The 26,226-nt window shown below is 48.3% G+C and overlaps 1 protein-coding gene across 4 annotated transcripts in view; it reads left to right on the forward strand.

The window, feature by feature from the left end:
* Nucleotides 1–26,226, forward strand: part of PDE9A (phosphodiesterase 9A) — an 82,843-nt gene that overhangs the window by 27,287 nt on the left and 29,330 nt on the right. Inside the window, exon 4 of one of the 4 annotated variants that reach the window (XM_045540728.1) lies at nucleotides 3,541–3,584. In XM_045540728.1, the coding sequence (XP_045396684.1) occupies nucleotides 3,541–3,584 (44 nt within the window). Of the gene's footprint in view, nucleotides 1–3,540; nucleotides 3,585–14,580; nucleotides 14,599–22,965; nucleotides 23,206–26,226 lie in introns of those variants that run through there. The other 3 variants (XM_045540733.1, XM_045540731.1, XM_045540729.1) reach the window with 3 other exon arrangements.

A 26,226-nucleotide genomic window follows, 5' to 3' on the forward strand; every position in this document is an offset into this window, starting at 1 on the left:
GCACCCACAGCAAGAAGCACATGCCGGGCAGACCCTCACCTGTCCCCTGGCTGCTTAATATTTGGGCTCCACTGATGGCATGGCCTGGGACCCCCACTTAGGCCCCCAGGGGGTCCCCCAACCCAAGGTCTGTGTGCACCTGTGCACCCAGGATGCACCTTCCCTCCTTCCTCCTGCCCCCAGAACTCTGCTGTCCTGGTCAGCGAGGTCCTAGTGGACTGTGGCCAGCACCGTCCGGGTCGGTTGTCTTCCCCGTCACCTTGAGGCCCTGACCAAGCCTCCTCCCCAGCCAGCTGTGCCCGTCGGCCTCCCCTCCCGTCCTCAGCTGGCGGCTGTCTCCTGCCCCGCACCCTCCGGCTCTGAGTCTCAGCTGGCACCGCTGGATCTGGCTTCAGAAGGCCAGTCCCCGAGTGGCCCGTCACCTCTGACACCCACAGACTAAAGTGGTCTCATGAGAGGGGATTTCATGCAGACCAGCGCCTGGTCAGTGCAAGCCGGGTCTCTGATTGAGGGAAACTGCATTGTTTTTCCTGAACTCAATTAAAACAGTCTGTCTGCAGAGGTGTCACACGGGCAGGGCACAGGGGCAGCTCACCTTGGCCCCAGGTGCCTATGTAAGAAGAGGAAGCATCAGACACACCAGACAAAAGCCCTTCGAGCCCAAAGAGCCCACATGTCTGAAATGCTGTCTCGTGAGATAAAATAAATGCCTGAGACAGAGACAGAGACAGAGACAGAGACAGAGACAGATGGATGGAGATACTGTGGGCCCAGTCATGCCACTGTGCGTGGACAGGACAGAGTGGCCTGGACAGGACACAGTGGCCGTGGGCAGGACAGAGTGGCCATGGACAGGACACAGTGGCCGTGGGCATAGACGATACGGGTGGAGATACAGACATGGCAGGAGAAGAGAATAAACTCACTGCCAAAGCGATGGTGACTGTGGGCAACGTGTGCCGAGACGTGGATGTGGTCCCCACGTCCTGCACCGCCATGTCATTTGTCCTGTCTTCCATTTCCTCTGCCACCCCACATCCAGCCTGCCTCTCCCACCCAGCTGCCAGGTTCACTGTGGTCAGACAGCACCTTCGCCATGGTGGCCTTGTGACCTCTGCCCCGCCGACTTCTCCAGCTCGTCCCATTCCCCGCACCAGGCTCAGCCCCCGGGGTCCTGCTTCCTCCACTCTGCTCATCCCTCGGGTGCCAGCCCCACCCCGCCCCTCACCAGTCACTCTGCCTCCTCCCTCAGCGCGCACCTCAGTCTGAAATGGCCTGGTTTGCTCGTTGGATGTTTTCACTGCTGTCTGCCCCCTGGGCTGGAATCCCTGTCGGGGAAGCCCAGCCTTGTCCACTGCTGGACGGCCAGCTCGTGCCGGAGGTGGCACGTGACAGTGTTCAGTCACAGCGGGTGGAAATGACGAGTTCAGCTCATGTCCGTCTCCTCCTTTCTCTACCGCCCAGAGCGAGAAGCATCTAAACGGTTCATATCACGACGTCACGTCCTCACGTCTGGCTTGGTGCTTTATTCTGTGCCCATGGTTCTCAGCCAGGGCAATTTTGTTCTTCAGGGGACACTGGCCAGTGTCCAGAGACAATTCTCGTTGTCACAAGGGGAAAGGGTGCTGCTGGCTTCTGGTGGGTGGGGACCAGGGGTGCTGCTCAGTCCATGGGATTCCCCCCCAAGCTCACTGGCCCAGGGTGTCAGTGGGGCTATGGATGAGAACCTGCACTATGTGGTCTTCTCCCACTTTCTCTTTAGCTGTGGCCGACCAGCCTGGGCAACATAAAAAGACCCCACATCTACAAAAAAAAATAGAAAAATTAGCCGGGCATGGTGGTGCACACCTGTAGTCCCAGCTACTAGGAGGCTGAGGCGGAAGGATCACTGGAGCCTAAGAGTTCGAGGCCACAGTGAGCTATGCTGACATCACTGTACTCCAGCCTGGGAGACAGAGCAAGACCCTGTCTAAAAGAAAAAATGTAAAAAAGAACTTTTAGAAAAAGAGAAATCCAATGAAAGGTCAAAGCCAGTTTATCCCTTCCAAAGAGGAATGTTTATGTTAATTCTGTGGTCGAGGAGGATGATGAAGATGCGACTGGATTCAGACTGAGCCGGGTTTGTTCAATCGCAGGAGCCGCGTGGCCGGTTCTGAGAACAGCGCTGCTGTGGGAGTCCGGAGGGTTAGGGAACTGGGAGCCAGGACTAATCTTGCGTGGCCAAAAAATGCAGCCCAGGGATCTGGGTCCCAAGAGCCCAGAAGGTTCTGCAGCCTCCTGGAGCATTCACACAGGCTCGGTGTCCAGTCCCGCAGCCACTTGGCTCCATGGCTCATGTGGCGGCTCCCGTCCCCCAGCTCAGTGGCCCCCTGGAGAGGCCACCTCCATGTGCTTCCGGGCAGAAGGGGCTGGGGGGCTCCGTCCCAGTGCACGGGCAGGCCCAGGAGCCCGGTGGCAACAGAGGGCCTCTTGGTGCCCCTGTGGTGTGTCAAGTCCACAGGGCGTCCTCCCCAGCGGCTCTTTCATGGGAGAAGTTGCTGGACACCCCCTCCCACTCTGCTCCCACCCACAGCGGGTGGGGTCCAACTTGTGCTTGGTTGTGGATGTCGGTTCCACAAGGGCAGGAGCATTTTGGTCTCGTTCACAGTGGTGTCACCAGCACCGGACTATGGGGACACACAGTAAGACATGGATAGAATGGAGGAGGAGATGAACGAATACGTGAACGACATGAACCCGTATTTCATTTTGATACATTCGTTCCCAAGAGGGTCACCGCTTTGGAGTTTCAGTGGGGTTGCCGACTGCTCTCTCCAGGGTGGCAGCAGCCCACGCCCCACCAGCAACACCCGTGAGCCGTTCCCTGTGTCCCTGTGGCACTCCTTTTACCGGGTTTCAGAATTTGGCTGCACCGCTGGGGAAAATAACCTCTCTCGAGGTTAGCCCCTCTTGTGCCGTCCCCCACCCCCCGCCAGGCCGTTGCCCAGTCCTGCTCTTTGCCCGTTTTCCGCTGGCTAAGTCATCGTTTCCTGCCAGGGGCCCTTGTGTGTCAGCGTGGGTAACCGTTTGTCTGTCGTGCGCATTGCCAGTGTCCTCCCCATCCACCCGGGGTCTTGGGATTACTGGGGGTGACATCACCGAGACACCGGTGACTTTTTGACTTGTTCATCTGGGGGTACATTCGCCGTGACGCAACCGAGCCAAGGCGAGGAGCCCTCTGCACCCGCAGGGCCAGGAGGCACAGGCAGTTCCGCCGGCTCTGCCCTTCCCGGCTCCGGGCTGCGTGTTGATTGGCCACAGTGCCAATGACGAAATTTGTTTCATTGGCCAAATATGAACGTTATAGAGGAAGTTATCGTTTAAATGATATATTTAAAATTCATCTGAATGAAGAGCCTCAGAACAGCCAAAGAAACTAATTTCAAAACAAACCAAAAAAAGCCTAATCCACTGAATTCTAATTCACGCCGGGACTTATCTCTCCCGCCAGCCAGGCAGCCTTGACAGCATCTCACGGTGGCACTGTCTTCTCTCTTGCAGCACTCCCTACAAAGTGAGACCCGTGGCCGTCAAGCAACTCTCTGGTAAGATGCTGAGGTCATATTTTAAATTAAAAAGAAAAAAAGAATGATTGAGCCTGCACTGTGGTTAAATATGTATTAGTTAAGCATTTGAATCTACAGCCGGGTACCATTAAGAGTCTGAAATGTTGTATATACCACTGCGGAGGCTCTGCCCACGACAACCCTCTGAGACCCCCCCCAGTCCCTGAGGACTCAGCAGATGCCAGGCGACACTCCACTCTGTCTTCCCAGCCCACGCCTGTGCCCCCCACGGTGGCTGCCAGGCTGGGCCATCTGCAGCCCATGCAGCCGGTCATGGTGTTGTGTTAGAATTCCTTTCCTTGTGGGTTTTATGTCACTTTTATTTATGTATGATTTGTGCATAACAAAATGATCCCATTTAAGTGCCTATTTTGATGAGTTTTGAAACATTTCTACACCCTTGTAACCATCACCAAAATTAAGACATGGCATTTACGCTGCCTGGAAAGTTCTCTCGTGCCTCCCAGTTTTTCTCTGTCCACGGCCGACCCGCTTTCTGACACCACCCGCCGGATTTGTCTCTGAGAGTTTCACAGGAAAGAAATTATACAGCATGTGTGCTCTCTTTTGACTCGACAGAACGTTTCTGAGATCCACCCATGTGGTGTGTACACATAGTTCATTCCTTTCTATTGTGGTTCAGTTTTTGTTGAAATTACCGCAGTGAGTTTTCCATTCACTTGTGGGTGGCTGTTTGGGTTGTTTCCAGTTTGGGGGCTTTTATAAATCAGGCTGCTCTGGGCATTGAAGTACAAGTGTTCGTGGGGGGGCCATGGTTTCATATATTTCATTTTACTTGGATATATACCTAAGACACCTAAGACCTTGCCAGGTTTTTTATGAAGTTAAACATATGCTTAACCATCTTCCCTAAGAGTGGGATGGAAGAGCCTGTAGGATGTGCCCCCAGTCTGGGTGTGTCTGACATGTTCCTCATGATCAGCCTGGGCGTGGGGTTTTTGGAAGGAGCATGTGTGTGATGTCCACGTGGCATCACTGGCTTCTCCATGGTAGAGTTCATGGAGCACCGTTCATCCCCTAACTCACTCTTCTCTGGGAGCAAGTCACTGAGTCTAGCCCACCTAAGGGGGGAGAAAGAATTGAGGTTCTTTTCTCTGTGCAGATGTCCGTTTGTTCCAGCACCATTTGTTGAAAGATGGTCCTCTTCTCCCACTGAATTACCATGACACCTTGGTCCACAATCAAGGGGCCATTTACGTGTGAGTCCTCTTCTGGGCTTCATGTCCTGTTCCATTAATATACATGTCTGTCCTTCAACCAGCAGCACCTGTCTGGATTACCGTAGCCTGATAGCAAGTCAGTCAGGTAGTGTAAGTTCTCTGGTTTCTTTCTTCTTTTTCAAAAATGTTATTGCTTTTATTTTTGAATAAATTTTAGAATCAGTCTGTCAATTGATACTGATAAAAAAGTTTATGTATTAGGATTTTGACTGAAATTACATTAAATACACAGAAAAATGTGGGAAGAATTAATATCTTCATAATGTTGCGTCTTCTAATTCATGAACATGGTATACCTCTCCACATGTTTGGGTCTCTTTTAATGTCTCTCAATGATGTGTTATAGCTGTCAGTGTTATAGCATGTCTTGAATACATGTTGATAAATTCATCACTAAGTATTTCATACTTTTAATGCTATTGTCAATGGATTTTTTCAAATTTCAATTTCCAGTAGTTTTTAGTTCATAGAAATTGGCTTTAGTATATTGACCTTGCTATACTCCTTTATTGGGTCTAGTACCTTTTTGTAGATTTCCCATGGTTCTGTAGATGATTTTCTACATCTGCCAATAAAGAATTGCTTCCTCCATCTAAATCCTGATGCCTTTTCTTTCTTTTAGTTCCTTTCCTTGCCTGTTGTACTGGCTAGGATGTCCACTACAGTAGAGGAATAGGTGTGAGGTGGAGATTGTTGCTTTGTTCTTAACTGTAGGAGACATGTGAGAAGTCTTTTCAGCATCAATTATAATGTTAGCTGTAGCTTTTTTTATGGACGCTCTTGATCAGGTTGAGCAGATTTTGTTTGCTTTTTCTTCTATTTCTAGTTTGTTGAAAGTTTTAATCATAAATTGGTGTTGAATCTTGTCAAATGCTTTTCTGCCTCTATTGAAATGATGTTTTCTTTATTCTGTTAATAGTGAATTATATTGATTGATTTTAAACCATTAAACTAACCTTGCATTTTTGTTATAATCTCCATTTGGTTGTGACATATTATTTTATCTTTTTGCTTGGGATTCAATTTGCAAATAATTTTGTACCTGCATTAATGAGAGGTGGTGTTCCATAGTTTCCATTTCTTATAATATGTTCATCTGGTTTTGAAATTAGGATAATGGTGGCCTCATAAAATGAGTTGAGAAATGTTCCCTCCTCCTCTACTTTCTGGGAAAGTTTGTGTAGGATTGGCATTATTTCTTCCTTAAATGTTTGATGGAATTTATCACTGAATCTATCTGGGCCTAAATTTTCTTTGTGGGCAGATTTTTAATTATGAATTTAGTTTCTTTACTAAATAAGAATACTCGGGTTGTATATTTCTTTTTTTTTTTTTTTTTGAGACAGAGTCTCACTCTGTTGCCCGGGCTAGAGTGAGTGCCGTGGTGTCAGCCTAGCTCACAGCAACCTCAAACTCCTGGGCTTAAGCGATCCTACTGCCTCAGCCTCCTGAATAGCTGGGACTACAGGCATGTGCCACCATGCCCGGCTAATTTTTTCTATATATATATTTTAGTTGCCCAGATAATTTCTTTCTATTTTTTTTAGTAGAGACGGGGTCTTGCTCTTGCTCAGGCTGGTCTCGAACTCCTGACCTCGAGCGATCCACCCGCCTCGGCCTCCCAGAGTGCTAGGATTACAGGCGTGAGCCACTACGCCCGGCCTATTTCTTTGAGGATTAATTTCAGGAAGGGGTGTCCATTTCATCCAAGTTTCACCGAAGAACTTACTGGTGTGGTGTAGTCTGAAGTACGTCTTTGCTATCCTTTTGTCTGTGGAGTTTAGGGGAATCCCCCCTTTCATTTGGGGATATTAGTAATTTGCATCTTCTCCCTTTTAGGTTAAGCTGTCGAATTAAGATTTATAGATTTTATTGATCACCTTTGGGTTTCTTTGGTTTCCTCCATTGTCTGTTTCCTGTTTCATCGATTTCTCCTCTGTATTAGGTCTCCCTCCTGCTCTCTCCAGGTTTGATTTACTCTTTTGGCTTCTAAAGATAGAAGCTTAGATCATGGATTTTAGACCTTTCTATATATAACAATTTAAAGCTAAAGATTTCCCTGTAAGCATACTTGTATCCCATACATTTTTACATGTTGTGTTTTCATTTTCCTTCTTCTCAAAATATTTTCCAATTTACCTTGTGGTTCCTTCCCTGACCCAGTTTTTATTTAGAAGTGTATGATTTAATCCCCAAGTATTTGGGTATTTTCCAAGTATCTTTCTCTGTTATTGATTTCTAAGTTAATTCCATTAGGATCAAAAACAGACTCTATTATTACAGTCTTTTAAAATTTATTGAGATACATGGTTCATCTTGGTGACGGTTCCATGAACACGTGAAAGAATGTGTATTTTGCTATCACTGGGTGAAATATTCTGTAATTGTTGTTTAGGTCAAGTTAGTTGACAGTGTGGTTCAGGTTTTTTGTATCTTATTTTTTGTGTACTTGTTCTAGCACTTACTGAGAAATGAATATTAAAGTATCCAACTATAGTTGTGGATTTGTTGATTTCTTTTCTTGGTTCTGTCAGTTTATGCTCCACGCATTTTCAATTTCTATTATTAAGTGCAGACTCATCTAGGATCGCTAAACCTTCTTGGTGGATTAACACCTTCATTCTTATGAAAATTTATCTCTGATGCTATTGCTTGTTTTGAAGTCTTCTTTCTGTGTCTCATATTAACTCCCACTTTCTCATCCTGAGTCCTCACATGTCATGGCCCTTTTCCTTCTGTAAATGGATGTATGTGTTTATAGTTGAAGTGCATTTCTTATAGGCAGCAGTTATCAATTTGGGCCATTTCAACCTTTTAACTGACATTTTTAAACCATTTACATTTAAATGCAAATATAGACATGGTTGGGTTTTAATCTGCTCTCTTGCTATTCATTTTCCATGTATCCTTTTTAGATTTTTTTCTCTTTTCCTACCTCTTTTGGATACTGGGCATTTTTCAATTTAATGCTTTTTGTCTGCTCTTGGTTTATGAGCTATACTTCTTTGTTTTATTTGTTTGTGATTGTTCTTGGTTTTACAACACATACCCTTAACTTATCACAATCTGCCTTTAATCATATCACAGCACGTACTTCCATTTCTCCCATCTCACACTCTGTGCTTTATGTCGTATGTTTTACTTCCACGTGTGTTTGAAACCCCACAATCCACTGTTGCTATGTTTTGCTTTCAATGGTCAATTATATTGTTTGTTTCATTTCTTTGTGTAGATCCAGGTTTGCATGTGGTGCCATTTTCTTTCTTCCTTTTGAACTTCTCTTAACATTTCTCATATTGTTGGTCCTCTGACAACAAATTTGTCTTTAAAAGTTTTTATTTCACCTTCGTTTGGGAGGAGCATTTTCTTGCCATACAGAATTTTAGTTTGACGGTTTTTCAGCGCTTTCAGTGGGTCTTTACGTTGCCTTTTGTCTGGAACAGCGTCTGGTGAGCGTCGGTCTGTGATGGGCCGTGTCCTTGTTTCTGTCTGTGATGTGTCCCTTTCCCAGACTGCTTAGATGTTCGCTTTGTCACTGGTTCTCAGGGATTGGTCACGGTGGCCTTGGTGTGGTGTTCTTTCTGCTTAGCCTGCTCGGGGTTCCTTGACCTTCTTGGACCTTCAGGTTCACATTTTTCATCCAATTTGGAAGTTTCCCACACTCTGCTCTCCTCCTCCTCTCTCCTTGGGACCCCAATCACCTGAGTGGTGTCCCCGGACTCACACGGGCTCTATTCAGTTTTTTTCTCTGTTGCTTGATTTGTCTTAGATTTTTTGTTCTATCTTCAGTGTCATTGGTCTTCCTTCCACATTGCCTAGTCTGCGTTAATCTCACTCAGTGAAATGTTCATTTCAGGCAATGCATTTTTCATCCCTAGGAATTCCATTTTGCTCTTTTTTTATATCTTCCATTTTTATATCTTCCATTTATCTCCTCATCGCGTTCAGGCGTCGGCTTCGAAGGTCGTTGTAAGGACTCCAGCTCCAGCCCTGAGTGATACGGGAGCTGTGAGCAGGTTCTGAGCAGAGAAGTGACATCACCAGGTTATATTTGTAAACCTCGCTCAGCCTGCCGTGCTGAGATCACGCAGGGGCAGCGGCAAAGGTGGAAGCAGAAAGACCCTTGAGGGGGCCGCGGCAGCGATTCCGGCGGGAAGAAAGGGAGGCCCAGGCTGGGGGGGCAGGGAGTGGCCAGATTCTAGGATGTTCTGAAGGAAGAGTCATGCCTTGTTCCTGACCGAGTGGGAGTGGGATATTAGGTATTAGGGCAAAACGAGTCAGAGAAGCCTCCGGGCTGTGTCTTAAGCCCCTGAGTGCCCCTGCCCAGGGTGGTGCAGGGCAGTGGGAAGAAGGGTGCTGGTGCCCGGATGCCCCCCGGAGCAGGGGGCTCAGAATGACAAAGCCCCAGGAGCAAAGAAACAAAAAGCAGGCCAAGCAAAGGGGGCCGGACAGGGCTCGGCACAGGCAGCCCGGGCTAGACCAGCTGCACTCAGAGTATCACTGGAAGAAGGAAGGTGGATCTTTGGGTAACTTTGGGGCCCCACCTAGCACCAGTGGGAGATGGATTTGGGCTCAGTAAGGGACAGAACTTACCAAAGGTTAGAGCTAGCTGTAAGTCACATTGTCTGCCTTGGGGACGGAACGCAGGGGTCTGGCAGAGGGCTGGCGGCTGCGGGCTGTGCCCTGCACCCAGCAGGCACTGAGTTGGTGTCCCCTGAGGCCCTCCCAGAGCCCGGGTCCCAGGAGCTCCAAAAACCGAACTGCAATGCACAGAGTCTTGTATTGATCTTAGCATTGTAACACTCTGAGTAAAGGCCAGTCCTGGCGCGGGCCCACAGCACCACTGAGAGCCGCGAGACTGTTCGCCAGGTGTCACCGAGCGGCCAGGTGGCTCCCGCTGTGGCTCGGACCGGACGCACCGGCCTCTGTCCACACGGACGCTCTGTTTACCAGGCTCCTTGTCTTAGAAAAACATTCTCTTTGCCTAATTGTAGGAGATGGTCGTGTGGACAGACTGTTTTTCCCTTTTGTGAATAAAGTCAGTAGCGACTGCGAAAACCAGGGGCCGGGCTCCTGTGCATCTTTCTGTGACAGTAGCACTGATTCCTCTGAAAACCCTTGAACGTTCAGTCATTTTTATTCGATTTAAGCAGCTCACATTCAAATAGTGGCATTTTCCAGATTGTAAGTGCGTGATTTCTGTCTGCAGCCAGCTGCGTGTGCCTGCCAGGAGCCGAGGGGCAGGTGCACGTTAGACAACAGTCACCTCCGTGAGGAAAGGACGGTGGGCCTCACCTGGCCAGAGTTCCCTGGGCCCGTGACCGGCAGTGCAAGTCCGTGTGTTCACGACACTATGCCAGGGGCCTCATGGCTCTTTTTGACCAGAGTGAGCTGCCGTCCCCGCCGAGCGCTCTCACGGTTTCTGGGGTGCAGCCGCTATCAAGCCGTTGAGTCGTACTTCACCCAAGGGACAGCACCTTCAACCTCAGAACTAAGAATAAGACCCTGACGTATGGGGGTAGGTTCCCCTCCATGTCCCTGCCAGCCCTAGGGCCCAGGGTGCTCTCTTGTGGCACCGCACCTGGCCAGCCTCTGCGTCCTGCAGGGAGGTCCCGCGGGTCCCACACGCTGCCTCTGTCCGAGCACGGCTCTCGGTTCTGCCTCCCTGGCCAGAGACCGTGGGCGACTCAGAGCCTTCCTGTTTGCAGCAGTGTCATTGTCATTGCTGTTTCCAAAGGACAGTAAGAGGGGAGCCTTGAAGACACCAGGGGCGTCCACCACAGAGCGGTGTTGTGCTGCACTTTTGATTTTAAGAGACAGGGTCTTGCTCTGTCACCCAGGCTGGAGTGCAGTGGCGTCATCATAGCTCACTGCAGCCTCGAACTCCTGGGCTCAAGCGATCCTCCTGCCGCAGCCTCCAGGTAGCTGAGACTACAGGATGCACCACTGAGACCAGCTAAATTTTAATTTTGTAGAGATGGGCCTGACTCTATTGCCCAGGCTGGTCTCAAACACCTGGCCTCAAGTGATCCTCCTGCCTCAGCCTCCCAAAGTGCTGGGATCACAGGAGTGAGCCACCGCACCCGGCCATGTATTGTGCTTCCGCAAGCCAGAGGGGACACGTGGCTGGCAGGGAGGGTGGGCTGGCTGTGCGTGGACGGGCTGAGAATTCCAACAGGGCACAGGCAGCCCTGCCCCCGGCACACGCCCGCTCCTCTCCCTCGGGGAGAGAGCTCCAGCTCTTTACAGATGCCTGTGCTAGTGCAGAGCTGGCCCTTTTTGCCCCAAGACCCAGGGAGGCCAGGTCAGTAGGACCCATCCTTGGTAGGTGAGCTGCTGGCGTCGGCAGGCAGTGAACACTCCCCGCAAACCTGCTCCCAGCAGCCTGAGAAGCAGAAGGCGTGGTCAGTGCTTGAGTGGCGGCTCGCTGAAGTCTCAGTGCCCCAGAATGCTGCACCTGAGGAGGTTTCGGGGACAGCGTGGAACCCCAAGACTGCCCCCCTAGGAGAGTTCCCCCAGGTGACCAAAGGCATCGAAAGTCCAGCCACAGTGCAAATGAAAATGCACGGTGAGCATAAAATGCACACTGAATGTTGAAGGCTTAGTGTGAAAAAAGAATATATCTCGATCATTTCATATCGATCTAATGTTTTCTTATTGAGATATGAGTCACCTACAGTCCACCATTTTAGAGCATTCAAAGTGAGTCGTTTTCAGTGTGTGTTCACTTTGTTGTGCAGCCGTCACCACTATCTAATTCCAGAGCCTGTCACCCCCAAAAGAAACCCCGGACCTATTAGCAGTCTGTCCCCAGTCCCTGCACCCCCGGCCCCAACAGCCACTCAGCCACTCTCCGTCCGTAGTTTGGCTGCTCTGGGCGGAATATGCCTGCGTCTGGCCTCTCTCGCTCTGCTTAACGTTCTCCAGGGTCACGCGTGTGGGAGCGTGTAACACGTGTGGCTGTGTCACAGTCTGTGCATCCCTCGTCAGCTGGTGGACTTTTTGGCTGTTGTGAAGGATGCTGCTGTGAACATCTGTGTGCAAATTTTTGTGTGAATTATACATGTTGAAATGAGATATTTTGAGTTAAATAAAATATTAAATATTTTAAAGTCCAGCCACCTTGTTCGGGAAGGGATTTGTTGAACATTCTCAGCAGATGCCGTTGGTGCCCTAGGTTGGCCCGTCCCAGAGGTCCCTGCAGCCAGATGGACGGGTCCCTTGCCCGACCCCTGAGCCCCCTGCGTGAGGAGCTGCTCTGTGCAGGGCACCCCAGAAGTGCTGGGAGTTACTGCCCCAAGACCAGCCCTCGGCTGGTGAGAGAGGGAGCTGGTGGGCAGGTGCTCGGCTTCCTTGCTCTGTGGTGGGACAGTTCTCTGATGTCATCTGCACAGTTGCTCTGAGGGACCCCACAGTGGTCACCTGCTCATTAACTCACCCCACGGGAGCCTTCTTCCCCTCGTTGCCTCACTTCCCCTCCTTGCCTCGGTTCCCCACTCCCTCCTGGGGCTTCCTAGGGTCACCTCCAAATGTACCACCAGCCCCCAGCCCCTTGTCTCCGGGTCAGCTTTCGGGATCTCAAACCGAGAGCCGCAGACTTGGACAGGGGAGTGAGAATACAGGGCGCTCATTTGTCAGTGGGATGAAGTAGCCTTAGGAAAGCTGTTTGACTGCGCTGGGCTCCAATTTCCCTTGCAAAATAGGAATTATAATGCGTACCTTGCCTGGTTCTTAGGAGGATAAATGAAGTAATTTATGCAAAATGCTTAGCACAGTGCCTGCCCCTTGGTAAGTGCTCGATAAATGGTTGCTATCATTTAAAAGGACCTAGAGGGCATTTTTGAATGGCTAAAGTCATGTCTCTCTGGAATTGCTGAATTTTAATAGAACGGGATGCTTCCTAAGGTCTAAAACAGCACACACAGCACTGGCTGTGTTTGCGCTTGAAAGTCAACTTAATGCTTGAAATTTGAGCACAAACATGGTGCTTATGCGAATTAATAATGCTTCTTAATAATATTTTCTATTTTTAGTGCAATTTCATTCCAAAGAGCTTTAGAAACATAGTCTTAGTCATCCTTACTTGCACCATTTTTTTTAAAAAAACAAAAAGGGTGCAGTGCATGAAATGAAAAATAACCACTGCTGGAACTGTGTGTTCTCGCTCCCCCCGGGGTGGTCTAGCCGACAAAGACAGCAGCCCTCCGCGCACCGCAGTCCAAGACGTGGGTGGCAAAAACAATACAGAGGCCTTGGGAATTCGTGTATCCTGACTACAGATTTCAGCATAATGAAATGACGACAGCAGAACATTTCTGCAAGGACCTGAAGGCCGCACATGCTCAGACTGCTCTCTCTGCCCCTGGGCATTTGTGAGGAGCAGGCGGACCACACCCATGTCCTGCAACCGGGCAGTGCAGCGCACGGATCCCACATGTGGGGTGTGATGAGCTTTCATAGACATGCACACGCGTGTGACACCACCCCAGTTGAGACAGAGAACACTTCCATCACCCCCAAAAAGTTCCCTTGTGCCTCCCCACGCACGGTAAAAAACCAGCGTCCCACCCTCCACTACCACGGATTGCTGTCGCTGTTCTTGAATTTCGCTGAGCTGGAATCCCACGGTACGTGTGCTTTGCTGTCCGGGCTCTTTCGCTCAACATCGTATTTTTAAGATCCACTCATGCGGTGTATTTACTTTTGCATTGTTGAGCAGCACACTTTGTCCGCTCATTCTCCTGTGCGTGGGCATTTGGGTCATTTCTAGTTTGGGGCTCAGCTACTATAATTATTGTCCAAGTTCTTATTGTGGACATACTTGTCAATTATCTTGGAGTAAAATTTTTACTCCTACCTAGGAGTGAAATTGCTGGTTCGTCTGGTAAGTGTATGTTTAACTTTATAACAAACTGCCCAGCTCTTGTACCAGGTGTCTGTCCCACTTGACACTCCTGCCAGCGATGCGTGAGTGATGCGGTTTCCACGTCCCCCTGACTGGGCGTTCCCATTTTTTCTTAATAGTAGACATTCAAGTAGGTGTAAGATCAATCACATTTCATTATAGTTTTAATTTGCATTTCCCAGATGACTTGGAGTTGAGCATGTTTTTATGTGCTTATTGGCCACCTGAATATCTTGCTTTGTGAAGCTCTAAGTATTCTGCTCACTCTTTAAATCGGCTTGTATTGTATTCCTTTTATCACCGGTTTGTAGGAAACTGTATATAAGCTAGAAATAATTCATCTGTCAGACACATGGATGGATGGCAAATTTTTTTCCCACTTGGTGACTCGCCTTTTTCATTTTCTTAATGAGGTCATTTCATGAGCAGACGTTTTTAATTTGATGAAGTCTATCTAATGTAACAGGTTTTTCTTTTATGTTTAGTACCTTTTGTGCCCCTTCTCTAAGAACCCTCTTCTGCCCCAAGATCATGAAGATACATTTTCGGAGGCTGTAGAGTTACAGCTATTACATTTAATCTACGATCCGTTTCAAAGTAACGCCGTGTGTGGTGAAGTCGGGTTGCTACTCGCTCTCTCCCACGCACACCCAGTTGGCACAGCGCCGCGGGCTGGAAAGACTTTCCTTTTCCCTCTGAGTCCCTGTGTGCCTTTGTTGAAGGTTAACTGTCTCACGCACGGGTCTCTCGCCAGACTCCGTTCTGTTGCATGGATCTACTTGTCCGTCCTCATGCAAACACCGCCCTGCTGAACTGCTGGACCCTGAAATCGCGTACGGCCAGTCCTGTGCGTCTGTCCTTCCTTTTCAGCTGTTTTGGCTACATGGGGTCCTTTTCTTCTCCCTATAAATTTTAGAATCAACTTGTCAATTTATCAAAAAAAAAAAGCCTTCTGTGACTTTGATTACTGTTACATTTAACAGAGATAAATTTGGGGACAATGGCATCTTAACCATATTGGGTCTTCCAACCCATGAACATACAACTGTCCACTTAGCAGGTCTTATTTAACTTCTCTCAGCAAAGTTTTATGATTTTCAGGGTAGAGGTCTTGCATATCTTTTGCTAAATTTACTCCTAAGTATTCTGTTTTCTGGTTTTCTTGTAAATGATATTTTATTAATTTTCAAATTGTTTGCCACTGGTTTTGTAAACATACAATAGATTTTTGTATAGTGACACAGTATCTTGTGAACGTTGCTGAATTCATCTGTTAGTTCTAGTAGTTGTTTTATAGATTCCTACGATTTTCCGTAGAGACAGTTGTATCTTCTTAGAATATGGTTTAATGCTTGCATTCTAAGTTTGGCTTCTGTTTCTCTTACTTGTGTTGTTGCGCTAGTTGAAACTGCAATGCAGGTAACTACGCACGAGAGCAGACACCTGCCTGTGCGCATTCTCAGGGCAGATGCGTTCCGCCTCTCACGCAGTGTCACCGGCAGACTGTCCTGTACACGCCCTTCTTCAGGCCAGAAGTCTTCATCTGCTCCTCGTTGTCTAAGAATGTTTTTGTCAAATGTTCTTTGACAAAATTCTTTGTTAAATTTTATCAAATGTTCCCTCTGCCTATATTGAGATGGGTCGAAGAAGCCCTTTATTCCTAGTTTCCTAGTGGTTTTTGTCCTAAAGAGCTGTTGGATTTTTACACGTTCTTTCTGCATCCCCAGGGATGATCGGATGGCTTTTCTCCTCTGTTTTTTTAATACAGTGAATGATACTGATTGATTTTCAAATGTTAAAACCACTTTGCTTTCCTGGACTCAGCCCACTTGTATACCCAGGAAATATTCCTAGGAAAATAGTTAGGAATAAGTTTAACAAAGGACACCCAGGCCCTTTACCCTGACATAGTGATGTGGCCTCTTTTTATATGTTGCTAGATTTGATTTCCTAGAAATATGCTAGTGATTTGCATGTCTATTTAAGTAGGATATTGGTTTGTAACTTTCTTTTCCCTGCAATGTCTTTGTCATGTTTTGATATTGGGGTTATGGTGGCCTCAAAAAACATGGAAGTTTTACTGTCTTCTCTGTTTTCTGCAAGATCTCAAGTAGTTCTGGCATTATTTCTTTCTGTGTCCATCACATTTAATGCATTTGTTAATAGGGTTGGGATTCGGTCTCCCGTGTTGCTCGTGGTTTTCTATTGATCTCGGGTTTTGTTTCTCTCTGCTGCTCCTTTTCTGCCCCCTGTTTGGTTAATTGAACAACTTTTTGTGTCCTATTTTATTCCTCTGTCAGCTCTTTAGCTGGACCTTTCAGTGTTATTTCAGTTGGCCGTTATATTACAATATGGATCTTTAACTTTTTTTCAATTGATAGATTTTGTTTTTTTAAGATTCACAGCAAAACTGAGTGAAAAGTACAGCGTTCCCACGTGTTCTCTCCCCCACACGCAACCCAGCCCCTGCCACGCCCTGCGTCAGGTGTGCACTTGCTGTGATCCGTGAACCAGATTGGCACGACGTTCGCGACCAAAGTCCACTGTTCACGTTAGAGCTCACGCCCGGTGTTGCACTTTCTCTGCGTTTGGGCAGATGTGTGACGTCATGTGTCCGCCCGCCATCAGAGTATCACAGAACAGTTCCACCGCCCTGAACGTCCCCACCTGGGCATCCCTCCCTCCCCCATCCAGATCTTCCTGTCTCCATGGTTTTGCCTTTCCCAGAATGTCACATAGTTGGACTCCTACAAAATATAGCCTTTTCGGGTCTTGTTTCACTTACTAATATGTATTTAAGATTCTTCTGTGCCTTTTAGTGTTGAATAGTATTCCACTGTCTGGAGGTACCACTGTTCATTTATCCACTCACCTCTCGAAGGGCGTCTTGGCTGCTTGCAGGCTCTGGTTTATTCAATTATGAATGAAGCTGCCATCAATATTCACGTGCAGGGTTTTGCGTGCACACAGGCTTTCAGTTCACTGGGTAAATACCAAGAAGCACAATTGCTGGGTCTCGTGTGAGAATGTGTTTCGCTTTGTGAGAAGCTACCGAACGGTTCTCCAGCGTGGCTGCACCACTGCACACCCCCAGCGGTGAGCGAGAGCTCCCACCACTGCACATCCTCGCTGGCATTTGGTGTCTCCGTGTTCGGATTGTCCCCATCCTGATAGGTGTGTTGCAGTATCTCATTGTCATTTTAATTTGTAATTTCCTAACGACTCATGATGTTGAGCATCTTTAAATTTGTTTATTTGCCCTCCGTATATCTTCTCTGTTTGAGGTGTCTGCTCAGATCTTTCACCCAGTTTTTAATCATCCTTAATATTTACAGTCTATTTAGAGTTAATATTGTACCACCTCACCCTGGAGGAGTATCATTCTACTTACCTCTGAGCTACTGCTGCCGTGCATTTTTCAGCTACGTACATTTTAAACCCCATGATACAGTGTTACAACTTTTGCTTTAAACAGCCAGTTGTCTTTGGAAGAAATTATGAAAAGAAATGTAAAGAAAAATGTTTTAGTAGTTGCCTACATATTTACCTTTTCTGATGCTTTTATTTCCTCCTGCCTACCCCATCTCCCAACTTGTATTCTACACCTTCAGCCTGGAGAACTTCTATTCTGTTTTAACATTCCTTGCAGCGCAGATCTGTCAGTGACTGATTCTCTCATCTTTTGCTTAGTGGAACGTGTCTTTATTTTGCCTTCATTTTGAAGGATGGTTTTTCAGGGTATAGAACTCTTCATGCACAAGGATTTTTTTTTGTTTTCTTTAAGAAGTTTAAAAATGTTGATTCATTTTTTCCTGGCTTCTATTGTTTCAATGAGAAGTCAGCTTTATTTTATCATTATTCCCCTGCATGGAATGTGTCCTTTCTCTAGCTGCTTTTAATGTGTTTTTCTTTTTCCCTTTCTCTTTGGGCTTCAGCACTTTGACTACAATGTGATTTGGTCTGATCTTCTTTTTATTTATCCTTCTTGGTGTTCATTGAGTTTCCATGGACTGTAAATTTGTGTTTTAACCAAATTTGTAAAATTTTCAGCCATTATTTCTTTTTTTTTTTTTTTTTTTTTGAGACAGAGTCTCACTCTGTTGCCCGGGCTAGAGTGAGTGCCGTGGCGTCAGCCCAACTCACAGCAACCTCAGACTCCTGGGCTTAAGCAATCCTCCTGCCTCAGCCTCCCGAGTAGCTGGGACTACAGGCATGCACCACCATGCCCAGCTAATTTTTTCTATATATATTTTTAGTTGTCCAGATAATTTCTTTCTATTTTTAGTAGAGACGGGGTCTTGCTCAGGCTGGTCTCGAACTCCTGACCTCAAGTGATCCACCCGCCTTGGCCTCCCAGATGGCTAGGATTACAGGCGTGACCCACCGCGCCCGGCCTAAGCCATTATTTCTTTAAATGTATTATATGCACCAATCTTTCTCACTAACTACATGTATGTTCGAAAGTTTGTTATTATCTCTCAGGTGACTGTGGCTCTGTTCTTTCTTTTAAAAAAAATTTTTTTCTCTCTGCTCTTCAGACTGGGTAATTTTTATTCATCTGCCCTAACTCTTTCTTCTGCTGACTCTAAACTGCTGTAAGCACATCTATAATATAATCCAGATATTATATTTTTAAATTCTAAAATTTTCACTTGATTCTTATTGATAGATTTCTCTCTTGAGATTCCTTGTCTGTTTACTATTTACTAACATCCTTTTTGTTTAGGTTATTGGACATACTTATAGTTGATGCATTGTAGTCTGTGTCTACTAATTCAACATCTGAATTATCTGGGGTGTCTGTTGGGTGATTTTCTCTTGACAGTAGGTCACATTTTCCTGTTTCTTTGCATGTCTGTTTTTCACTGTATGCTAACATTGTGAATAACGTGTTGCAGAGACTCTGGATTTTGTTCTCTTTCTCTGAGGAGTGTTGGTTTTGTTCTGGCAGTCAATTAAATTACTGACTGATGACCTCAAACTTGTGGAGGCTTGGTTTTATGCTTTGTTAGGGTAGCTCTGTAGAGTGACCCTTCTGGGGTGTTAGCAGGAAGCCTGAGGTGTTTATTAAGCCCCTCAAACTGGACTGGACTCAGGCTCCAAACTTTGTCTCCCCGTCATTTAGAGCTGAAATCCCTACTAAGCTCTTTCATCCTCCTAGACCCACACGTATGTGCAATTCAGGGATCAACCAAGAAACAGTTTACACGGTAAACTGAGTTTACACAGAATGTGCCTTCCCCCAAGGTTCCTACTTTGGAGATTCCCCCTTTCATTTCCATCTTCTCTGACAACCTAAAACTCTGACCTGTAGCACTTCAGCCAGATAAACCTGCAACTTTCTGCTTAGGTCCTAGCCACCTACAATGTAAGGCCACGCCATAGCAGGGCATGGAAACCTTCCATTTTTCACAGCAGCGTAGTTCTTCACTCTGTGAACGTACCGTTGTTTATGCGATTGATGGATATCTGTGTTGCTTCCTGCCTTTTGTTATGACAGCGATCAGTTGGCTATTTTTCATTTCTCTTGCGACAGACTTTACAACCGTGTGCAGCCTGTTAAAGTCCACAGAAGTAGTGAAACCTTCTGTTTGCAAAAAGGCTCAGTCTTTACCAGATTTTTGCAAACATCCTGTCATTTGCATCATAGGCAATCCGTTTATTGGGTCAGACTTTATCCTGACAGCATTCTTCCTGGACCTAGTCTAGGGGATCATTTGACACAAAGTCAAAGCCCCAGACAGGATGAACCCGAGTTGGTTTCCTTCGGCTTCACCATAATCAGCCTTTCCCGTAGGGTTGTCAGGTCACAGCGACACACGCAGGGCATCGTATAATGAAGCCCCACCAGCATGTGGGGCTGCTGGTTCCCATCCAGATTCCTCCGAGGGCATCCACGTGGGCGTTCACACCCTTCTTCACCAGAAGTTCATCCCGCCGGCGGGGAGGGGTCCCCCAGAAGAAAGGGGAGACGTTGGTGCGGATCATCTCGGCTCCCCCCGCCCCCCGTGGGTGAGAGCAGCCCTGCCTGTCCCTGCAGCCCTGAATGACAGCATGACAAGGGCAGGGCAGCTCGGGTTTGACGCGTTGTGACACGGCCTCTCTCAATGTCACGTAGCCGCCGCAGGCTGTGAGGAGAATTAAAGTGAGTTAACACACTCAGAGCACTCAGAGCAGCAGCCGGAGCACCGCAGGCACTCGGTAAAGATGGGACGGAGCCACCGTCTGTAACACAGGAAAGACAAACGCGTGTTAGCCATCCCGGAGGCCTGCGGCTTCGCAGGCGTGTTTCTGCTTACACACCGATCCTAAGGAAGAGAGAGGGGCATAGAAATTATGCCCAGATATCTGCAACCAAAGGCACACTACACACAACATAAAATCGCCTCTCCAACAACAAAAGGGAGGAAATTGAGTCCGGTGCCCGCCCTGAGGTGCCCTGAATCTGAAATGACAAGGCAGTTGCACGACACTCTCCACAATTCCACATTTGGTCGTCGGGGTCTTCGGCCCACTTTGCTTCCTTCGTTATCCCGAATGGCTGAAACACCAGTCGTCTGGGGTGTTTCTTTGGCTGCTGATAAACTTGTGCGATTCCTTGTCAGGGGGACAAGCCATGTGAAGGGCTCCTGTGCCTTTAAGAAGCAAGGCGAGGTCACCGTTAATCATATAACTTTATTGTCCTCCTGGGCCATAGAGGAAATGTCCTCCTTGTTCTGAACATCTACTTTATGGTGTCCATAAACAGTGAACTGCAGTGACTGTTCCCTGAGTTAGAACATCCTTGGTCAGTTGGGAGGTTCCAGGGCAGCTGCACGGGCTGGGAGAGAGCAAAAGTGGAACAGGAGGTGAGTTCGCTTCCCAGGAAGAGGGACGGCGACCCTCCCCACCCCCGCCAGCGGGAAGCCCGCCAGCCCTTCCCTGGCAGAGCCTGGCGCTCAGGGCTTGGGGGCTGGACAAGAGCGGAACGAAGTGCACCTCCCCCATGCTCAGGACCTCTGCAGTGCTCCTCTCTTCGGGCCGAGTAATGTAGGTTATTGTCCCTAATGCAAAAATAAGACACCCCTGTCTAAAGGAATGGCAGAGTTTTAAAAAAAGTTGGTTAGGCAGTATCTGATAAGGAGAAACGTGGCTCACGGCATATTAATGGCGTGTAACCATGAGCCCAGTGGTGCTATACAGCAGCTGCCGCGTCAAGAGAGACTGGGACAGATGGGATTGGGTGTGGGCTCCAAGGCCACACTCAAGCGTCCTTGTGCTATTGTCTGTCCCACTGTTGCAGGTCAAGGGCTTGGGATGCAAATTCCTTGCTGTTGCTTCCAGGCCCCCTTCCCCAGTGCACAGGTGTGGGGGCCAGCGTGTCCCTAGGGCTGTGTTTGCATTCATCGGCCAGGGAGAAGAGTGTGTGCCCAACCCCGCTCAGTGTCTGGGGACAGAAGAATTGCTATTGCTGTTATTGTTCTCCCAGGCACAAGATTTAAAAAAGAGACATGAAAATCAGCTCGCTGGCCGATCTAATCAGTGTGTTGAGTTACAGTAGTCTTCAGAGGTGGAATTGTAGGTTGGGCTGTGCTGTGGATCAGTTAAACCAAATTTCACGTCCTTCTGCGCTGGGTAGACTCGGGATTTATCTGAAACAAGTAAGCCATTCCTGGAGGAGGTGGGCAAGGCCGGGGCAGGTTCCTTGAACTCTCCACTGCAGCCTAAGGTAGGGCCAGGTGACGGCTTCTGGGCACGGGACGGGGGCGGGGGGCAGACTCTGCCCTGGTCACTCGTGAGAACAGCCGTGCGAGCACCCCGGGGCCGGGCGCCTGCTGCCACCCCCACGGCCAAGTGCCACCAGGAACCTGGAGCGGGCAGCCCCACAGGGTCCCCTCTGCACCTCCTGAGTTTTGCTTCATCCCAGCCCCCTTGGTTCTGCTCGAGTGGGCGGGTCCTGGGCCCTCTCTTGCAAATCCATGGCCCGAAGCTGGATGGACTTGGCAGCGTCTTAAAAACAGGACCCAGACCCTGCTGGATTCTGAGATGACCCTGGAATGAAACTCAACTCCCCTGTGACATGTGAGAGACTCGGTGCTTGTCACGTGAGGAGGCTGTCGGGGCACAGCACCCAGATGAGCCAGCTTTGCCAGTCCAGAGCACGCGGACAGCAGCGTGGACTCGGTGAGGCCGGGAGGGGCCGGCTTAAACCTCCGGCTCACACCTGCTCGTTTGTGCAGTCAGCGCTTCTGTCTTTACTAAAGTCACTGGTGTGCAGGACTAAATTATAGGGAGCTGGGAGCAGCACCCTTGAATTCCAGACTTGGGCACACTCAGGCATTGTGCTGCTGTCGGGTGGGCCAGTTTCCTCTGGAAAACAGGTGGTTCTGCGTGTACATCCGCCGCTGTCCCTCGGTCTCGCCTGCGTGGTCAGCGATCGTTCCCGCTGGCTCCTCCGCCCAGGGTCTTACTCCCACTCTCCCGGGTGCTCGGAAACTTGGTGGGTTCTGTCCAGTTGCGAATCACCAGCATCCTGGGCTATTGCTCGTTATTCTTCACTTTTTAAAAATTCTCAAAGCAAAACTACTTGAATATGCTTTAATTTTTAGAATTCAGTATATACCACATGGCATTTAAGGAAGAAGGCAGGTGCCACGCATGATATCAGATTTTGCTGATACGATGCGGTTTTGCCGCAAAGGTTGGGAATGACTAACATGTGCAAGTGAACCTGCTTGTTGCCTCCAAATTCAGCAGTTTCAGGCTGGCTGAGGATTCTGGAGGCGCTGGAGGGGTGAACACCACATTCCAGATGTTGCAAGTAGGATCCGCTGCTTCGCAGCCTAGAGGTGGTGCCCAGAGCTCACCTGCCACCCCATGGGACGGTGACGTCCCAGGGAAGGCAGCGGAAGCAAGAAAGGCAGTCAGGGGAACTGCGCCTGCCGGAGCCCCCGAGATACAGTAATGGCAGCGGCCGCAGCGGCCATCGCTGAGGCAGGCGGCTTCCCTGGGCAGGCGCTGTCCGGAGCATTCTGCACACATGCAACCCCAGCGCGTTTTTAAGTCAAGAAATCCACTGGGAGGAAGCGGTGGCTGCTGCAGGAATTCCAGTGATTCCAGGTGGGGAGGGAGGCGCCCGTTTCCTGGTCAGGGCTTTGTTTGTGGACGTGTGGGCGTGGCTGGCCTTTGTGCACACAGGCAGTGTTGCTCCTTTGCCCTCGCAAAAGAGTGCAGACTTCCCGCGATCTAAGGAGACAGTTCAGCGAGTTCCTCCTGTTGAGTTACCTATGTCCCATTAGCGTAAGTGCCATGGCCTGGCGTCTGTTGCTGGAAGCTCCACTGGGAATCCCTGCGCTTTCTGGGAACAGCTCAGACACGCTGGCGTGCTGGCCCGGGTGGCCCGGGGCCTGAGGTGCGGCTGTAACTGGAACCCGAACGTCTGCCCCTAGTGCTGGGCTGGACCGGGAGAGAGGGGGTAAGGAAACAAAGCATGACTACTCACGCCGAGATTAAATTCAGGCGTAAGACTACTGCAGTGCTCAGGGGAGCCCACCTCGAGTGTCCAGAGGAAGACTCTCCTTTATCTTCCTGGTTCCATTCCGTCTGCACATGTCTCGTTTTGAGGTAATTGCAGGTTGACGTGCGGTTGTGAGAACAAGTGTGGAGAGAGCCAGGCAGGCTTGGCGACACTTCCCTCAATGGTGACACATTGCACAACTGCAGTATAATGTCACACCCGGGGACTGACGCTGACTCAGTCCAGACCTAGGACATTCTGTCCCCACAGGTCCCTCCCGCCTGCCGGCCTCCGTGGCCACACCACTGCCCTTCTATTCCCCACCCGACCCTAAGCCCCAGCAACCAGCGATGTGGTCTCCATTTGTGTACTTTGGTCGTTGCTGAGATGTTCTGTGGATGTGACCACACAGGAGGCAACCTGGGCACTGCCTGTTTGCACTTGGCGTCGTCCTCTGGGAGCCATCGAGTTGGCTGTGGCCGTGGTCCCTTCCTTCCGCTCCTGAGTGGCCTTCGGTGGTGTGGGTGGACCACAGCTTGTTCACACGCTCGCCCTGGGAGAGCGTCTGGGTCGTCCCCAGGTTGGGGCTGTGACAGGGAAAGCTGCTACGAGCACTGTGTGCAGGCTTTGTGTGAACATAGTTTTCATCTCTCGGCCCAGGAGTGCGAAGGCGAGGTCGGACAGTAGTTGCATGTTTAGCTTTTTAAGAAGCCGCCAGACTGTTCCCCAGAGCGCCTGTGCCCGCTCGCACCCCCACGGGCAAGGCGAGTGCCACTGCGTCCCGGCCCTGCTGATCAGCGCGCAGCGCGGTCTCACTGCGGTTCCCATCTGCTCGTGGCTAATGGTGCGGCTCCTCGCCCGTCTGTACACCTGCTTCGGAAGTATGTCTGCCATCTCTCGCCCGTTTCCACACTGGGTGGTTTTGTTTTTCTCTGTTGAGCTTTGACAGTTGTTTACATATTCTATGTTCCTGTCTTTGTCGGTTTTGTGGTTTGCAGGTATCTTCTCCCAGACGGTGGCTTGGCTTTTCCTCCTCTTAACGGGATCTTTCTCAGAGCGAAAATTTTAATTTCGAGGAAGTCCAGTTGATCAATTTTTCCTTTTCAGGATTGTATTTTTGGTGTCAAGTCTTAAAAACTCCCTGCCTTACCCAAGATCCTGAAGATTTTCTCTTATCTTTTTTTCTAAATGTTTTATAGTTTTACATTTTACATCCATGGTCCATTTTGCATTGATTTTTATTTAAACTGCGAGTTTTAGGTCGAGGCTCTTTTTTCTCTGCCTGTGGGTGTCCGATCGCGCCACACCACTGTGGAAAGGCTCTCTCTTCTCCCTTCATCTGCTCTCGCACCCTGGAACCATCAGGCACATCACGTGGGTGTTGCGGGATCCTCTGTTCCGTCCCACCACTGTCCCCGTCTGCCCTCCGGCAATACCTCCCAGTGTTGATTGCCGTAACTATGCAATAAATCTCAAGATCATCTAGACCAAGCCCTCCCATTTTCTCTGGGTTCTCAAAATTGTTTTTAGCTCTTCTAGTTCCTTTGCATTTTTGTATAAATGTTAGCATAACCTTTATTTCTACAAAAAAAAATCTTGCTAGGATATAGATAGAAGTTGCATTAAACCTGTTTACCAATTTGGGGAAAATTGGCATCTTTACCATGTGGAGACTTCCAACCCATTAACATAGTCAAGTCTTGCCATGTATTTATATCTTCTTTGATTTCCTTGATCAGCATTGTATAGCTTTCAGCATACAGCGTCTGCACATGCTTTGTTAGGTCTACGCCTAAGTTGTTTTTTCCTGTTTTAGTGATTATAAATGGTATTGTATTTTTCATTTTAATGTCTGCCTGGTCATTGCTAATATATATAAATACAATTGAATTTTATATGTTTTTCTATCCTTTGACCTTGCTACACTCACATATTAGTTCCAGGAGGGGTTTGTTGTAGATTTCTTGTGATTGTCTATGTAGACAGTCATGTCAATAGCAAATAGGGACAGTTTTCTTTCGTTTTTGGTCTGTGTGGCTTCTGTTTCTTTTTCTTACCTTATTACGCTGGCTAGAACTGCCAGCACCATGCTGAATGACAGCGTGAGCACAGACATCCTTGCCTTGGCACGATCTTAGGCAGAAAGCATCCGGCCTCTCATTACTGAGCACAGTCGGCCCTCTGCATCGGTGGGTTCCACATCTGTGGGTTCAGCCAACCACGGACGGAAACAGTACAACAATAAAAAATAATACACATTTTAAAAAGACAGTGTAGGAACTATTTGCACAGCATTTACATTGTATTAGGTATTGTAAGTAATCTAGGGGTGGGTGGCTTCCAAATATAGAGCCAGCTCTGAGCCCCTAGTACAAACCCCACTTTATCTTCATGTACAACTATTTTTATGTGTTGCTGAATTCCCTCTGCTAGTACTTTGTTAGTGATTTTTTTGACTGTATTCATGAGGGGATATTGGTGTGTAGTTTTTGTTGTTGTCTCTGTCTGGATTATCGGGGTAATACTAACTTTATAAAACGAATTGAGATGTGTTCCCTCCTCTTCTATTTCTGGAAGAGATGGTTTGGAATCATGTTTATTCTTTGAATGTTTGGTAGAATTCTCCAGTGGAACCATCTGGGCCTGGAAATTTCTATTCAGGAAGTTTTTAACATTACCAACTGAATGTCCTTAGTAGTTACGGGGTATTCAAATGACCTGTTTCATATTGAATGAGTTGAGATAGCTCATGCTTTTCTGGGAATCGGTCCATTTTGTATCAGATGTAAAATGCGTGTGTCTAGAGTCTTTTGTAGCGTTCCTTATCATCCTTCTGCCGTCTGCAGGGTCATAGTGATGCCGCCTTTCATCCCTGATACCGATAATCTGCGTCTTCTCTCTTGGTTTGTCAGTCATGCTAGAAGTTTGTCAGTGTACTCATATTTTCAAATAACTTTTAATAGCTGTTTACTTCATTGA

Source organism: Lemur catta, chromosome 1, assembly GCF_020740605.2.
Source record: "Lemur catta isolate mLemCat1 chromosome 1, mLemCat1.pri, whole genome shotgun sequence".
NCBI classification, from domain to species: Eukaryota; Metazoa; Chordata; class Mammalia; order Primates; family Lemuridae; genus Lemur; species Lemur catta.